The sequence below is a fragment of the Styela clava genome, chromosome 9 (assembly GCF_964204865.1).
Source record: "Styela clava chromosome 9, kaStyClav1.hap1.2, whole genome shotgun sequence".
Taxonomy (NCBI): domain Eukaryota; kingdom Metazoa; phylum Chordata; class Ascidiacea; order Stolidobranchia; family Styelidae; genus Styela; species Styela clava.
This window is the reverse complement of record NC_135258.1, coordinates 13,458,244-13,477,271: the sequence shown is the minus strand read 5'-3', so window position 1 is coordinate 13,477,271 and position 19,028 is coordinate 13,458,244. Positions and strand designations below refer to the sequence as shown.

At 33.6% G+C, this 19,028-nt stretch overlaps 2 protein-coding genes across 2 annotated transcripts; one reads left to right on the top strand and one right to left on the bottom strand.

The window, feature by feature from the left end:
- Positions 1–758: 758 nt before the first annotated feature.
- On the bottom strand, positions 759–15,130 carry LOC120339705 (uncharacterized). Its single transcript, XM_039407890.2, has 14 exons — positions 14,756–15,130; positions 14,371–14,477; positions 13,422–13,539; positions 12,978–13,031; positions 10,745–11,321; positions 9,079–9,667; positions 8,556–8,642; positions 6,523–7,642; positions 5,731–5,944; positions 4,963–5,088; positions 4,386–4,479; positions 4,090–4,189; positions 3,137–3,235; positions 759–2,525 (listed from the first exon to the last, which is right to left on the bottom strand). The coding sequence occupies exons 1-14, from the start codon at positions 14,792–14,794 to the stop codon at positions 2,358–2,360; spliced, it is 3,492 nt and encodes a 1,163-aa protein (XP_039263824.2). The 5' UTR covers positions 14,795–15,130; the 3' UTR covers positions 759–2,357.
- A 1,233-nt stretch (positions 15,131–16,363) lies between these two features.
- LOC120339713 (uncharacterized) lies at positions 16,364–18,971 on the top strand. The gene is made up of 3 exons (XM_039407902.2): positions 16,364–16,697; positions 16,880–17,029; positions 18,279–18,971. Exons 1-3 carry the CDS (start codon positions 16,496–16,498, stop codon positions 18,887–18,889), a joined length of 963 nt encoding a protein of 320 aa, XP_039263836.2. The 5' UTR covers positions 16,364–16,495; the 3' UTR covers positions 18,890–18,971.
- The last annotated feature ends 57 nt before the right edge of the window (positions 18,972–19,028 follow it).

Here is a 19,028-nt window from a genome sequence, read left to right as displayed (position 1 = left end):
TTCAAATATTGCTGCATTTAGATGCATAAATCTTGATTAAATTCAATACTATTCAACTGGCGCAGCGCAGTAAGGACACCTGTGGAAGGAATCTGTGAATTCGTATATATAGAAAATGTTTTAACCCAAGAAAAAATAGGTAGTATTAGGACATATATTTGATCCGACCGACCTGCCCACCCACGGAATGCGCCACTTAAAAAATTATGACTTCAGATTCTTTTCTTGTATATATATGCAAATAGAAATGTTTTCATTCATTGATCTAACGTAAAATGTATTTCAATACGATCCTTGATTTTATCGCTTATCGGAGAGTTGCCGAACACAAAAAACAGTTAGCGGTAGGTAAAATGACATCAGATTATTTTTAAAATATTGCATAGCTCTACAACTAACATCAACTATACGAATATTGCTCACTGATCTTAGGAACAAAAGAAAATTTTCTGCTTCTTCTCAGCATTAGACTTCCAATTATGCAGACAAGTACCCTTGAGATCTGATGATCATTGCCACTTGCAACACCACAAACAAATTTGTTTGTTATTTTACGTTTATGACGGCGTTTACCCTGTGAATCACCGCCATAATATCGGATGCAACGGATATCCTCATCCAACTTACCAAATGCTGTTGAACTATCCTATCAAATTTTCACAGCGAAGCTCTTGTCTGCAGTTAGAGCGATTGAAAACCCTATATCCTCATACGTTTATATAAGTAAGACATTACAACAAATCCAATAAAAATTATTCAACCCACACCAAAAAGCTTTATTACAAAAATATATAAATCTCGCTATTAAAAAGTCAGTTATTAATCCATTTACAGAATAAACTCAGTACGGCAAGGCCACATATATAGTAAGATTCTGGTATAGCATTTTATATACCCGCATAAGGGAATTAAATTTCACATTAAAGAAAATTAAGTAAAACATTCCTGATCAATTAGAAAAAATAGTTTTTATTGCGAACTTAACTAAAATGGCACACAATTATAATCTTACAATGAAGATTGAAATAGTTAAACAATGAAAATCGCACTTGATGGTATCCAATACACGGCTTCCATTTGGTTTGCCTGTACGAACCCAGTATGTAATTTAGTCAACGGACATTTGATAAGTGTCGAACAAATAAAAAAATCTGCTTGCGTTTAAGAAAAAGGAAATTGATGATAGGACAGATTCTACTATTGCAAAACCAGAACCAGAATAATTTGCTCTGTGTTTTTTGTCTGTGGATCAATAGCAAGTGTGACAGCTTTGGCAAGGAATTGCATACTTTGCTCCTGCGTGACATATATGACTAAAATTATCATTTATTGAGCACACATACATACAGTAGTAATAAAACGATTATTAATGGAGAACACGGGTGAACAACGAAAAAAAAACTTATCCAAGAACTGTTTTTTAACAGTTATCAGTCACTGACGCTCATACTTGGTTGATTATAGGGAGCAAATATTAATTGAAAATATTACCCTCACAGTGAATTATATTATCAATATATCTTGAATATGTAGTGTTGAAAAATACAAAAAATGGTGAAATTACATACCAAAATCTTGTGTATTATGATAAAACAATATAGTATTTTTAAGAGAAACATGATAATGATCAAAACAATGTTTAAGTCAATTTTTAACTTCATATAATGGACTTATAACATGATATATAATTGCGCCCAACTTTCATTTTTTTTTTACTGGAATAATGATGCTATGCAAGCTGGGAATGAAATTAAATTCTGTTATACTTCTGGAACTCCCAAACTTTCTACCAAGGAGAAAGAGTTGCCCATCCCATCTGCTTTCAATCCCAAGAAAACCCAAATTGCCAGCTATTTAAGAATATTATGAAATAATAGTTTGCTCCTAATTTGAAAATTTCATAAAACTTCACAAACTATTAAAATAAACATCATTGAGGGGTCATGTTAGAATGGACGGATAATAATACAAAAATGGATTACTTGAAGACTAGTGACTAAAAAAGTATATAATGTGCATATTATTTACAGCAGAAATTGAAACTTGAATAATCGTTGGCACAAATAAAAAATTTGAGAAAAAGATATGTTGAACGGATTAGAATTTCATTATATCTAACAGAGTTTTGTAAGATTTCAAAAAACTAAAAATTTGTCATGTGATATAATTTTTCATAATACTTTGATTAAAAATAACAGTTTTCAAAATGAATTTTATACAAAAACACAAACAATAGGCCATTTTTATATATCCATTGGATGTCATATTGGTATTGTCAAAAAGGTAATGTACATTACACAAGAGTCATTGCTTTCAATTCATATATAAATATACATCTTTGTAATTCTCCCGCCATCTTATCTAAGTTGAGATTGAAATCCTGCGTTTTTATTTCTTGCAGATGGACTGTAATACACATTACTTCGATACTTATTCATCTTTCTAAACGCGACGTGAGATTGTATCTTCTTGTTCAATAATCCCTGTTTCATGTTCTTAAGTTCTTGTTCTGCTTCATGTCGTAACTATAAAATATAATATCATTCGTATTTTACTTTTATAACCAATTTTCTAATGCATATTTTATATATAGCAAATTCATTGAATGATTGTCAAAAATCACCATTATAACTTGGATAGTGTTGTGAGCAAGTTAGCCCCATAGCATTCAGACAGTAATACAATCCCATTAAATTGACGATGTAATAAATTAGAACAGATATTCGAAGTCATGGAAGTCCCAAACTTATAAGCTTCACGTCTATACTTCTAGAGTTCACGTCTAGAGTTTTAGTATGAGCCTAATGTCCACTGAAGCTAATGAATTATATTTAGTAATGATAAATAAAACTGATATGACCACGAAATATACCCTCTTGATTTCTAGTCCAGTTTCGTATATAGCAAAGTTATGCTTTGGGTATAAATTTAGAAAATTTACCTAACGAACTAATTTCATTCGATTTTTTTTAATTTTTGAAAAATGTACATTTTTAAATGGTCATTTAATGCAAATTTTATGAAAACCAAATTTTTAAAACAAATTTATAAACGTAACATTTTATTCCCATATGTTTGCCAAATCATTTTTTGCCAAAATAAGGCAAAAGAATAAATAAAAAATAAAAATTGTAACCTTGACTTCTCCAGTCAATCTGATTTTTGCATTATTCAATTTTTTCTTCAAATCTTCAATAGATTGCAAAGTTCTTGATGCTTGAATTTTACTGTTGCTCTAAGAGAGTGGAATAACATAAATGAGTTATGACTGAAAATTCTATTCAAAATATGGCAATTTCTAAATCACAAAAGCAGTAATAAACCTTGATTAGGGTTTCTCAAATTGGGGCCTTCGCTAGGTACCATTCAGATGACTAAATTAATTTCAAGTAAATTGATTGCAAATTATTTAATTCTTCGACTGTAATGCCGCTATTAGGATAGGATTTACATATTTAACCTGAGGAAGTGGGAAAGCCGATGGCTTAATCATATGGCGAACCAAAGCCTTTTGTCCGGTCACCAGTCAATGTCGGGTAAGGGATTAGTTATCCAGTTATTTGTACTAGATCACGAGTCACCAACCTTTAGCATTGAAAGAGCCATTTGGCATCCTTTGTATCAAACTCAAACCTACTTGGAGCCACAACATCTACTCTAATGTCAGTGACTATTGAAACACTCAGAAAAACCACTTATGATGCAAAAATCTAGTTCATACTAAGAAGAAGCTAAATTGAATATGAATGATACAATAATTCAGTCTATGGCAAAACGAAAAAAACTTGTACAATGAAATGAACAAATTTGTTTTGACAGGTTTGCATCACCTCAATCCGATCCATTTTTACCGCTCGCGACTTATACTTTAAGAACTGCTATGATGTATAATCTGCTCCAGAGTCGCAGGTTGCCGATTGCTGTCCTAGATTCATTGACTTGATGCGAACCAACGCAGGGTAAATCAGAAGTGCGATGGCAAGCCTATTATTAACACTTAGCACGATGTTCCACCCACCGCACCATTGTTCGCCGATATTATCATAACTAATATCATTATGTAAATGAAACAAGCTTCGAAATCAGTACCTTAACCGAAGGTCTCACATCAGCTCTAGGCAATACTGTTGATTTGTCTCTTGAAAGTGTAAGAGTGGCTGCTTGATGTGATGGCCATTTCTTGCGGAAACTGGAAATAGAAACATTAAAAATTGAATCACAATGAAAACTTAATGTTTTCGAGAGTGGAATTTTCAAATTTTCACAAACAAATCAAAAATTTTCAGTCCCGGGTTCAAGTCTAAATTAGTAAGTGGCACATTGTTTATAGCTTTATTCTGTGCAAACACCACAATAAAAACATTTATTTAAAATAAATATCCTACGTGTCATGTTGTTGATGAAGTCTTTCACAAAGATCAGTTAATGTTGCTGTTTTCTTCTTTTCATTATAATAACGTCGTTTCCACAAGTCTCTACCTGTGAAATGTTTGATGATGAAATGAGAATATTGTCAAACAGAGCTGACCTAAGATTGAGTTGGGCACCAGGTATCTTTGAAGACATATCTGTTAAATTTTTGTTTGCCAAAATGGCATACATAATATGAGCAAACCATCCATAAGAAATATTCAAAATAGCATTTCATGACCATCAAAGGGCTCTCGAAACTAGAAAATATAATTTAAGCACAAATTTGATTACTATGGAACTCGAGACTAAACCTGATCCACCAGAAAGAAGCCTGTGAGATGACATGACAAAAAATATTTTAATTCATGTATCTGGCAAAACTTACTGGTAAGGTCTCTCCATACTCGACTGTAATTAGTAACCGGATTAGAGGCCTTGGTCTGCCATATATTTAAACCATGTTAACGTTCTTTTCTCATCCAGAATACATATAAAAATCTAATTTTATATATTTCATAAAATAAATATAAAAAAACAAAAAGTACAAACCAGCTCCTCTTCTATGGTTAATTTGTGCTGAAGTATTTTTTGCTCTTTTCACCAATTCTTGTCTTTGTTTTTCAAAATACGCCCTGTTTTCTTTCATACGTTGTAATTCGTTCCATAATCTTTGCTCTAAAATATTGAAAATAGATTTTATTTTATAAAGATGTTGGGGTACTAGAAATATAGCCCTATTCTGATATACAGAATCAATGTTCTATAACATTTTTTTCTGATGTAAATCATTACAATATCAAGTGTGGTCACACTACATTAAGCGGATACCGCACTGTCATAACTTCAATTTTCGAAAATCTTCAGTTTGAGGGAAAAAATTTGGGGTTGGCCCATACTCACTACCATTTAGGATAGGATTTAGATATTCATCCAGAGGGAGAGGAAAGTCGATAAGAATACTCAATCATATTGTGAATCACAGCCTCTCGTCCGGTTACCAGTCCATGTCGGGTATGGGATTAGTTAGCTAGTTATTTGTTTTCGGAAGCATGGACTTCCAGGATGTCATAGCTTCAGTAGGCTATATGGTACAGGAATAATGACAGGTATAAGAGATCTAGTATAAATGATTTGCATATGCATCATGGGTACAGGAAAAAAACTTCATATGGTGCAAAGTTTTTCAATAAGAGTTTAAAAAATTTTATTATATTGAATCGTGTATTACAATGTGTGGGTTGGAAATGTGAACATAAATAAATGAATAGATAAAATTTGAAGAGTAATTTAATCAAAAAAAAATTCAACATAATTTACTTTGAATAGCAAGATTTCTTTTCTCAGCAGATGAAGTTCTGCTTTCGTGTGTTGAATCCTCGTTTTGAGTTTTTGCAAAATCAGTGAATTCATTTTCTTTTTTATCGAATGGTCTTCGCTGATTGAACGTTTTCATTGGAAATGATTCCTGGCCAGGTCTGTCAGATTCCGAAATACTCTTTGTCGGTTTGTCTTCTTGCAAAAGCTCCAAATTCTGTAAGATAAATGTCATGAGCAAATTAGAATATGTAAACAGTAAAAAAGAGTACAATGCAACAGTGTGACAAATTGGGTAATGTCAGCTAGGTCCAACCAAAAGAATTTCTGTCATTCAAAATTCAGTAACCTTCCCACCTATGGGCCTTGTTTGAACTGTGGGTAGATGACTGAAACGAATTTAGCATTTTATCGCAAATGTGTTACATTAACACATAAAAATTTCAATCCAACTTGAACAAATATCACAGAAATGTCAGGATCGTTTTTAAATTTTTTTTATACGACACTTATTTGCGTCTTTCTCTTCGAACAAGGACATGAACAAGCGTTCATTGATATCTAACGATATGTGAGAAGCTACTATTTTTGGAAAGACTGAAATCTTTCTGATTCAAAATTATCTACCCGATTTAGCATACCCGTTGTGATGGGGTAAACATGGTATTCAAACTGAGATATGCAACCTAAGATGCCAACACAGTTAAGTCTGAAGCTTTAACAGCTAGGCCACAACATCCTTATTATATTTTGTAGCAGTATAAAAGAGCTGTCAACCATTCCTGATTTTCTTACCTGGTGATGAGAGTGTGGAGTTCCAACTATGACAGGTTTTTCTGCATTATAGATGGATTCCCCGTTGCGTCTCCCTTCTTCATTAGAAACTTGCATTGGTTCTGTATCTGCGTGCATTGCAAAATGCATCGGCATACCATCCGGATTTCCTCTATTTAGCAGATTTTCATTATCTGTTGCATTTCCTGTTACAGCCTTTTCTGTGATTTTGTTATTATCCGCACGGCCGTCTGTGGAAGATTTGAGTTTTTCTTCTTGAAATTCATGTGAAGTGCTCACAGGAGGAAACATTTTCATCAAGGGATTCCTTTTTTCTGTATTTTGTTCAGATGCTCCTTCATCTTGAAAATTTTTAGTTCCTGGTCGCAAGACATGGTTCTCTGTATGAGGATTAGATTCGGAAGTTCGATAGAAGGAAGAATCCTCCTCTCTGTTTCCATTGTGGAGCTGTTGTTGTCGAGCTTGTTCTGGAGATACCACAGGAAAAGCATGGCCTAGCGGATCATGTTGTCCGTTAGCTGAATTATTTGTATCAGGTCCATTCATATCTCCACCATGAGTATTAACTGAAGGTTGTTTCTGAAGGTCGTTAGATTCAGGATTATTATCATTTGGAGTAAAATGCTGATCATATTCGTGATTCCTTTGTGCCGATTCATGCAAAACATTGGGCCTGTTACCATGACTACTATCGGACAAATCACCAGGGGATACAGATGCCCCAGCTGCCACAAACCCTGCCTTGGTCGCCATTTTATTGTGATCCATATTTCTGACACCATTCTCCTTTGTTTCAGATTCTACACCATACAAGTGTTGCTCTTCGAACTGTTTTTCTCCGGTATTTTCAACATGTTGATTCTGATGACCTCCATTTTGTTCGTGTTGGGAATTGGCTGCAATCCTTCCTTCATCATAGAACCTGGTTTGTGAAGTAGTTCTGACTGGTTGGTAATCGTCAAGCAATGATCCGTCATCTGAATCTCTGACAGAATATTGACTGCCGCTACCACTTGCAGCATCACTGTGCCAACCTGGTGATAATCTGTCTCGAGAACTGGAAACATGTAATGGCTTGGCTTGCAACGTTTGTCGATAACTCATTTTAGAGTCATCATACCTGTTGAATGTAGTTGAATATTTAATTAGTGAAAATACTTAATTATATTAAGACAAGGGAAAATCAAAACTGATATCATTTAAAAAATTAGATGTTCTGATTACTTGAACACAATTCCAGTATTCAAATTTTGCATATATCAGGACCTAATTTTCATTTAATTGATGCAAACAAATTGCAATATAGAGTGATTGAATATATGGACACAAACATGGACTATCCTATAAGACTTGTTATCTGATCATTGGAATACTTCAAATTTTAATTCCAAGTCCCACTATCTTAGGAATTCACATTCCCATTGAGTTCAGGTTGTCTGCCATTTTAGTGCGCATACTTCAGGAAGTCCCTTAATCGAATAATGCGTTTGCCAAAAAAGGTGGACTAGCATGGCGAATGCCATGTGTTGGTGCAATACGCTCAAAAATGGCAAAATTGAAAGAAATTGAAAAATAGTCTTCTAAAGGTTTTATCTATCAGTGATGGAAAATTTTAAATTGATTTGCCTAATAAATCGGTTCTCAACCAGTGGGCCATGGCCCACATGAACATTTTCAAGTGGGCCACGCAGTTATTAAATATTGCTATAGTTACTGATAAATTAGGTAAACTTTGATTGTAGTAGCATAAATGATGATGCTTTTTTTTTATACTGAGTGATAATTCTCATTTCATCAAATATTGAACTGGAAGTGGTTATCTTTGAGAAAATAATAGTTGGTTTTCGCCTTGCATGAGAAAGTTAATGAACCACAAAATTTTTGAGCAAAAAAACTAGGCCACAAAAGAAAAAAGGCTGAGGATTACTGGGTAATAGTTCTTGAGATGAACGAATATCCACAATCACAAGAACAACAATTTTGCAAAATGATCCACTTCATGTCTAATAAGTTACTGGAACCTATTACAATACCTGTCATCAGCTACTCCTTTAACAAAACTGCGTCGATCTCTGTCATTTGATGTGTGATGTGAATACTGTTGTTGCAGAGTTTCTGACCTGTTGACAAAATAAAATTTAATCTCAGATTTAAATGTTATGATTAGAAGCATTTAAGATCAAGTCTCTGTTTACACTTCCAAAAACTTATTTTTGTAAATCTTTATTTTATCAGGCAGACTTTCTTGGATAAATATTATTTACAGAGTACAATAGAACTGTCTAACGTTGTTACAGATATAAATTTATGCATAAATTTAAGCTAAATTTGTTAATTTAATATGAAAATCCAATCATATTAAGAGACGACACAATTGAATTCTTCTTTAAAATCAAGCCATTGTCCAAATCAATAGGCACAAACAAAAACAGAAACAAAAAACCTTTTAAAATTGATATGGTTTATTTTGTTATCTTCAATGAAAGCACACAAATAAAAAACGATACCATGTTGAGCTGCTATTTAATTAAAAAAGACATCTAAATAAAGCCCTACCTGTCTTCAACAAAAGCACCTTCATCTTCGGAATCATGTGACCTATCATTGAATCCGGAATCATGATTCACATATTGAACTTTACGTATTTCGCTTTCATATCCCGGATTGGATTGGTCATCCTCGTCGGGATTAGATGAGGCTTGAGAATGGTTATGGTAATTTTGTGAAGGATTGGTACTTATTGGATCAGATCTAGTTGGCTCATTCTTATTTGTTTTGTAACTACCATTTTGATCTTTACCGGTGTGATCGCCACTCACTGGTTCTGTAAATACACTTGGAGATTTGTTACCATTTTCATCATGGTTGGGATATTGATGTGGATGTAAATTATCAGCTTTATATTGTGATGGGTGTTCATTAGAATTTTGTGTAGATTGGTAATATTGGTCTGTGATTGGTTGGCCATGTGGATCAGTGGATAGTTGGTTGTGTTGATGGTATGGGTTTGAATTTTGTTGAGGATGGTGATAATATTGGTTTTCTTCTGAGTTGTAATTACTATCTTGAATTGGTTGCTCTTTCTGATGAATCATGTTTTGACTTTTGTTATCAGGTGTGTGTCGCTCAACAACGATTCCCGAATCTAGAAATAAATCAATCCTTAACAAAAGAAAAGTCAAATTGGCAAGCTGTAATTCCTTTTCAGGTCCAGTTCTGGTTTGGGGAGAGATCTTATCACCAGACTCATAAACACAATATGGCAAAAGAATCTGCTATCTAAAAAGAGCTAAAAATTACAGAAACTATTGAGGAGCGTTGCAATCATACCCCTAGGATTCATAACTAGGGACCTTATGCAATTACAAGCATGATTGGTCATTCTTGGTATATAACTAGAAATTGGTAACCAAAGAAAATGAAACTACATATTTTGTCTTAGTGTAGAAATTGAACAACTTAAACCACTAAATGCCAATGATAACAATAGTTTTATACACCAATTAAATTCACAATAAAGCAATAAAATCAACAACAATGCAACAAATTTCAGATTGTTTTCATTCTAAAATATAAACGGGAGTGAGACTTCTGAATTCCCTTTTTTTGTGGTTTCATAAAATTAAGTGTTTGCAGCGTTAGTAGACATAAATTTCACAAAGCAAATTTGCAGAGAAAAGTTTTGTGGAAATTGTTGTCAGTACTGGTGTGCTACAGTGAGCTTCTACCCTTCTAATTTAGAATATACTAACTAAATTAAAGAATTTGAAATAATATGCCATCAAGACTAGCGATATTACAAAAATAATATTATTAATGTTGATCAAAAAAATACATGTTGAGAAACCATGCAAAAACTTTTTTCTCTGTAAAAATTTGTCACTCCTCATTAAAATCCTGATAAATCTTAATCTCAAATAACATTATTTAAACCATATTTGTTTTAAAAAATAATAACATGTAAATCAATTTGGATTAAAACTTTATTTGAAAAGAGATTCAAGAATATCCGGTAAAAAATAAAAAACTGGCAAAAATATCTGGTAAAATAAAAAACTGGTAAAAATCACTATCTAAGACCTGATTCGTTTTAGTCATTTCTGTTCCACAAAGGATGAAAATAAAAAGGCTCCAGATTAAACCAAACAAATTCTAGTAGAACAACGTTCATTTGTATATTAGTGACAATTTTTTTCAATCTATTAATTTAATTATGTTATACCTGGTAGGGGTGTGGCATCCTCATCATCAGACATTCTATATCTTCTTTTGGCTAATTCCCCGATGTCATCATCACCTCTACCCTGTTCATAAGACTGTCTTTTGGATGCTGAAACATAATTCGATTCTTTTTCATGAGTACCAACATACTTGGCATTTAGGTTTGGATTGGCGGAAGAATATGCATTGGGAGTATTGGTTCTCGACAAGTTTGGAGGTAAAATATGCTTGTCCGCTACACTTTGACCACTTACGAATCGTTCGCCTAGTGTTTCACTGCCAGCATCATTGTAAAAATGTTTTCCGTCATTTCTGGATTGTAATACAGGCCGTTGTCGCATTCTCAACTCTCTTTGATGTGGGTCATTATTGGACACTCTTGGCTCAGAAAATTGTGAGTGAGAAGAAGTACTCTCTTGACCTGTAGTATTGTACTCATAATTTTTGAGAAGTCTTGTTTCTTTAACAGAACTTTGTCTAGTTTTGTTCTCCAGTGGGGCAAGTTTTGTTTGTGGCAGAGTTTGATGATTGTATGAACTTGGCTGGCTCGGCAGAATAAAAAGTTCAGGCAAAGTATTCTGAAAGATACAATATGTGAATAAGAGTTAGACTTAACCATATTGGAATCACAGGTTAATAAATCTTGGGTTCAAATTCCACTCCCACTCAGGATGTAACAGTTTGGGTAATAAATGCGGAACCTGGAACAGCCAGACATTTCAAATCATAGTAGCTGCTTATCTAGCAGTGGCTGCTTGTAAAGAGCATTGTTCAGAGTGGAAAGCATATAAAAAGTTGTAGAAAAGCTAACTTAAGTATGTTTTAAAATGTGCAAGCCACAAAGTCACAGTCATTATTATATATCATATCACATATCGTCATTCTTTAGGACAGGATACACACATTTTTCCAAGGAAAAAGGAGAACAATAAGATGGTTTTGTTTTACTTTACTTTATTTTATTTACCTTGGGGGTCACATACATGCACTATGGTGTTTGGAGGAAGCCATAACTAACCTGTGGTTAGATGACACGCTGGTAAGACCCCCAGGGTATTTGAACCTTCCATGCAGAAGTGCCAACAATTGAGACAGTTAGAGAAGGGTTCGACTTTAAATTCATAAAATCGAACACACTAACGATAGAGAATTGACACATTTGATATTATAATGAAAATCAAAAATTAAATATGCATTTCCAAAAATTCCATATAAAAAAATTAATTTTATTGAAGATACTATCATGTCTTATTTACCAATTGAACACCGAAGCGGTATTATCAAATCATCAGACAAAGCACACAATCACAGGTAGGTAGGAATGATAGCAAATCAATTTATTTTGACAATATTCGATGAATTGTAAATAAAACACAAGAAGTATGCAAATAAAACATATCAAAATCCATACCTATCCAATCAAAATACACAATCGCCCACTTATAGTTAATTTAAATCATCTGATATTCGGTAAATCAATCATTTAGCAAACAATAAAATACACTGTCTTTTCGTTTAGAGAAACGTTAAATAAATATGGCTCAACGTGATACAAATAATTTGACGAAGCTATAAGTATTTCTTATGGGTGATGAAATTTATGATTCATATTTGTGTTGTATGATTAAACAATTGTCGGATGAAATGATTCTATCATGTTTTTGGATATTTATCTAATAGTAAAATAATCCAAACTTCTGTTCACTTTCAGTAGTTATTTTCGTTTATTAATTAATACAGATATTTAGATATTTATGGTAACTTTACCAAAATTTAAAATCTAGTACATACAAAAATGCATGATGATTGATATTTTCTAGAATTCTAGTTCACCATAGGATAAGACTTGCATACTTATTCCATAAGAGAGGAAGGCCGATAACGCAACATAATCATATGACAAACGACTTGATCCCATACGGTTACCAGTCAATGTCAGATGTGGGAACAGTTAACCAGTTATTTATTTCAGATACTTAGTTACGCTAAAGTTTAGAATTTGTAATAATGGAATTCACCTCCAAGTTGAGTTATTATAATTTTTATTGGGTTATATAATAAAACATAATAATAATTTAAATCATATACATCTTTCTGAATAATTAAAATTCTCAACCTCAAAACACAATTCATAACAGGAAATGAAAATAGAAACTATTCGAATACAATTGTAAAGGCACAAGCTATCAAAAATACTGGTAAATTTTAATGTGAATTTTCAAGCATTTACTTACCCTTGGTGGTACGAAGTTTTTGGCTTTCAAATGATTCTCTTGTTTGTCATTCACCTATAAAAAGTAAAATTTCGTAGATATAATGTAAAAGTGGTGAAATGTAAAAACCCATAAAATCGGATAGGAGAAAAACAAAGCCTGCCATCAAAAATTACTGTATATTATAAAATTTCGTATTTCAGACTAAAAGACAGCTTAATTGAGCGAACCATGTCCCAGAAAAAAAGGAGTAATCAGTGCATCTCATAAACAGTTAAGATTGTAAAAGCAGATGAAAATGGCCATTTCACCTGAGGTTTTCAATGCCAAACTCGGCAATGATTAAAGCCTCATTATGATAGTATTTATTCGATACTCATTTTCAAGATAAGAAATTAAGATTGCCGGTAACTTGATTCGATCAGGTTGATATCAAAAAACTATTAACAACAAATTGTAACGTACCAATGCCAAGCATCGTCCAATATGTTTTAAGAAGACATATTTTTCAGGAAATATATGATCACCAATCTGCTCTGAAATTGCAGTTCTCAAAGATGAAATGGTTCGATCTGGATGAACTCTGTGAATAACGAGATACGACATAAAAAAAATATTGAAATTTTTTTTTATTGCAATAAGACAAAAAGTAGATATTAAATAATAATTTTCTCTTTATTATTGCGATAAGACATCATTTATTTTTCCTGGCTGTAGAAAAGGATAAAAATTTTTATCGCTTTATCTCAACAAGTTATAAAATTTTGTTTTATTCATTGTGTTATATACCGCATGATTTGAAATTGTAGCGGAAGCAGTAACATCATGAGTGTATACTAATAACTAATGAATAAAAGATTGCAGAGTGACTATCAGACGATATGAGACAGAGATATATTTATTTCGTCAACCAGAATACAAGCATTGAATCAATAAAAAATATATACAATATACACAAAGTAATTTGGCATAGACTGGGGCGAAAGATACGACCATGCGGTCATCAGAGTCAACTCCCTTCCATATATTACAAAAAAACATTTTTGTAAGGATACAGTACAATGGTTGAACTAATTACAATAATTAGTTACATCTGGCTACAGGTACAGCATACTTGCATTATATACAAACAGATCCACTGGTGCAAACGCATAGATATGGGATAAATAGTTAACGTGACCCCAACTGATAATTACGAAAAGACACAGAAAATTTTTAACAATCTAAGAATAATTGTGATATACAAAAAACTTTTTTACCATATTTCAAGTTTTAAACCGGTATCAATGCCAGTGTTTCTTAACTAGCAAAATACTTTGAATAAAACGTTAACACTAGTTGATGTTAATGACGAATGGATAATAGAACTGAAAGTTTGGATTTAATACTACAAAACATCAAGGTCATGAACTACCTTATGAATCCAGCAGAGAATGTTTCATCAATAACTTTCGGACTTGCATAATTTAATCTTTCAATCCAATGTTCAGGAGGTACGATTGAAATGTGAAGATCAATCAACTGAAAAAATATATCACATAAATAATAACAAACATTACACTTCAGACAAGATACAACTATTAACATGTATACAACATACACTAAAAATCATTTCATAGTTAACTGATATCTAGCCAAATGGCTATACAGAAATCCCAATAAATGAAAGCATTGTAGATTAAAACAATTAAAAACAGTTCAAAGTCCCTTTTACTTCTAATTATCTACCAACTTAATGCAGCAGATGAATAGCCTTGAAATACTGGAATAAAGCAAAATTTAATAATAACATATCCTACTTCATCTGATGATGGTCTTTTTCTGACTTGTTTTTCCATTTTGCCAGTCACACCAGTAGCGTCAGAGTGTAGAGTCCATTTAATTTTAACTACTGCAAGGCTCAAAGGCTAGAGGACTTGATTATCAACATAAAAAGTCAATTTCATTTCATATCAATATAAAATATATCAATATTATACACGAAATTCAGGAAATAAGCCAATGTAATTTTTTATTTCCAGAATTCGGTCACGTTTAATAAATAAATAGATGAATAATTTGCGTAGATGGGTTCAAAAGAAATATCACCGAAAAATTACAGATACTCTCCGAAAATTTATTTATCGTGCAAAATTAATAATTGATCAATCGCACGACGCTCTGAACTCAAAGCTGCATTTGCAGCTCTATTGTTAGATTTGGCGCGGCGGTGTGGCTCAACGGGCTAAGCGTTAGGAATACGCTCGCCACCGCACCTCTAATTACTCTGCGTGGGTTCGCAGGTTCGAATCCCATGTAGGGATGGTTATGTGCGAGAGGATTGCTGGACTCCTCGCCGTCGTTGGGTGGTTCACGTACCTAACCGCTGGTCGGTTACGGCTTCCTCCACCACCAAGTCCATGCTTCCGAAAACAAACAATACAGTAAAAACTAATCCCATACCCGACTTGGAATGGTAACCGGACGAGAGGCCGTGGTTCGCCATATGGATAAGCCGTCTTATCGGCTTTCCTCTCCCCCGGGATAAATATGTAAATCCTATCCTACCCTATCCTATTTGTTATTCCAGTGTGAAACCACACAACTACTCAACCATCACACACGTGACATAGGCTTCACGTAACCATGGCGAGGGTCATAAACTTTGACCTCCTTTTGAGGAGCCAGCACAAGAACAAGAAAATTTGGCGACACCTTAATCTTAAATTAGAATCAGAAGAAATTATTATAATAACAAAGAACGTGGAGAAAAGTTGAATCATAAATCTTTTTTTTATGATGAACAAGAAGATCTCTTGTCTCTAAAGGGACATTCAATAATAACGTATGCTATAAATTGGATGAATTATTTTACGGAAATCGGATTAAATTTGGTACCAGTAGCTGATAAAATTCTAACAAGGGTCATATCACGTCACCGCATAAGCACAAGTGCCCGCGATAATTCCCAAATAAACGACGCAAATACGATTAATATAACAAACATATGCGCGTCTGTACTCGTAAAGAAATATATAAAGGCATTGTTTGCTGGCGGGAAAACAATGCAACTGAGCACCTTCTCGTATTACTTTGTGATCAATAAATGAAATTTGATTCTGGGTTACAGACACGACTCACAACAACGGCTTCATAAATGAGTTATCATTTTAGCTATTACATCACAAGTTAGAAAATGTTGTGGAGCATACAAAAAATATGACCCTGCTCATTGCTTTCAGATATTTTATTCGCCAAGTTATTATTATTTCTAATGGTCCTAATCTTAACAGGAGAAAAGTTTAATAATAAAAGACTGGAGAAGAAATGAACAAATTCAGTCAGATTATAAGTTAGCAACTTGCAGTATATACTTCTTCTTCTTCTTCGCAATTTTCTTTGACATGACTTATTCGACTTTCTCATTTTTCATTATATATTTTTCAGGTAAAGTTTACCTTTTTTAGTATGGTGAAAATAAGTTATGAAAAAATAAAGAATAGTTGATAGAGTACAGTGAATTGTAATAATTGTTCTGTTTTGTATACAATACGATCATAATGAACGGAATAAAAAATATACGTCCACGAAAGCTCCGGCCTCAGCTTTCTCTGCGACATGTGAATTCTCCAGTTTCGCCGCCTCCTGATCAAACTATTGGAATTATTTGCAGTGGAGTTGTACCGAGAGATTTATCGATTCACGGACAGCAGAATATTGATCCCGACGTCATCAACAGAATAGCAAACGAAAAAATTCGAAGTAAGCCTTTTAATGCAGTCAGTAAAACGTGAATAAATTCAAGAAAACGAAAAACAATTATAGATTAACAATTTTTCGACTTTTCGGGAATTAGGAAAAAGTTGCTTTATTGTGGAGTCTTCCTCTGTTAAATAAATGTATTTAATCTTTCATCACGAAGCCTATATATTGCTATGTTTTAGTTGCTGTGAGAAATGAACAAATAAGCCGCACAAGAAAAGGACTAATGGGATATCACAGAGCTGCGAACAGTAATTCACTTCCTCCTATAAAAGGCAAACCATCACGTTTTTCACTGGTGCAGGAAATGCCAAAAATTTACGTTTGTCCAGGTATGTGGTAATTTTGCACATGAGGCAAGGAAAACGGGTCGAACAAAATATATATATATATAATATATTACAATATTAATATTACCATTGTTACGACTGAAGTTATCTCATTGGATGTTTTCTTAACCCCAGAAAAGTTCTCATATAACCTACTGTCGAAATTTTACCGAAAGGTACAAGCTTGATTACTCCAACTATATGAATACTCCCCCAGGGACAAAATGACGACAGTTATCTGATTTACATTCAAATTTGAGAAATATCACTAAAAATACCGAATAATCCCCAAAACGAGTCAATATTTGCAATCATGCTTGTAAATCTCTACAGTAGGGGTCGGCAACCCGGCCGGATCTGGCCCGCGGGGTAATATAATCCGGTCCGCAACGCTTCACTGAAATATAGTGATAAAACAGCTGTTTTGACGAATATATTCTTCACGTGACAGAATTTATTGTGAGACTAAATTATATTATAACCTAATAACCTAACAAGTATATGAAATTCACAATTACTGGTTTAATGAGCCTATAATTTAATTATAATTGGACAAATGGCAAAAAAAAAAAAAAAGTTGATGCTAAGTGCAAAGGGTTTAACAGCGCCGAAAATATTCAAATGGGATTTTTCGAGATGTAGTGCAATGAGGAAATAAATCTATATTCTATTTGAGAGATGTATCACTGCTTGATTTGTATTATAAAAAGTATCATTCATTCGGTTTTTAACTTTCTAAAAATATGTGCGGACCGCCAGCGACTTGAGTTGAAACCCTTATTTTTGGCCCGCAAGCGACAAAAGGTTGCCGACCCCTGCTCTACGGCATCGTTGACTTTTGGCTAACTGAACATTGTTACGTAAAATTTAATCAACAAAGAACTCGGTAATTAGAGAAACACTCATACGATGACGAAAATTAATCATTTTTGGGTGGTTCAAAAGTATGTGAACCAAGCTGTCACACAGCCTGAATCCTAACCGGTACACACATACTGTGTTCAGGTTGTGCGCCATCCTGGTACACATACTTCTGGAGGTCCCATTTTTGAATTAGATATTTATTGCTGATGTCTGCAAACCACTCAATATACAACATAATAAAAGTAAAACCGTTTATTGTAGTTGCAAGATAGCTTTGCTACTCTTATTATATCAGCCACGTTTTTTGAAATTATACGTTCTGTCAATACAGATATAGTGAATGAAACACTTAGGCCGTTTCCATCGAATCCAATCTTTTTTCTTGCAGCTCCCAAATTTATCAGACAAAATCGCCAGTCCAGCAGATGGGAGAAATCACGTCCACAAAAAACGTATTTCCATAGACAGAGAACAGCTCAGTCTCAACCGAGCAGGTTTGGAGAATTCAAACAGAGCGAAGCTCCATATATACCCATGCCTGTGACTATACCTGTACAACATGGCGTATCTCCAGTTGATGAAAGATACCACGACGCAAGCGAGATAATAGAAAGGACAATTAACGTGACTCCGGAAAACGTGATACTAAAAAATGTTAACATATCAAACCGAATTCCTAAAACGGTAAATTTGAATGAAAGTTTCGAAGCTGTTTCTGCTCAATATGGAAAAGATATAGCGCTAAATGTGGCGCTATCGCGGAAACGAACTGGAAAGAAATGGCAGACGACTCCATCCAGAAATATAGCAACAACTTCTTCATGTCACCTTCCACTGCGCGAAGTCTATCTCAAACCGGACGCTTCGCAAGACAAGGAATCTTACGCTAGATACCAGCAAGAGAAAATGATACGAATCTGGAATTGGCTAAAGAAATTAAATTATTTAGATGACTCACAATTACTAGAAAATCAGATAAAAGCTGAAAGTATTGGTTAACTATTTTATGCCCGATATTTTCACGAATACGATTTTGCCGGAGAGATTGATTTTATTTTTAAATCACCAATAAAGATACGAGAAATTATATCCGAGTACTTTGCTACCCATGTTTATTAGGATGAAGAAAGAAGAAGCT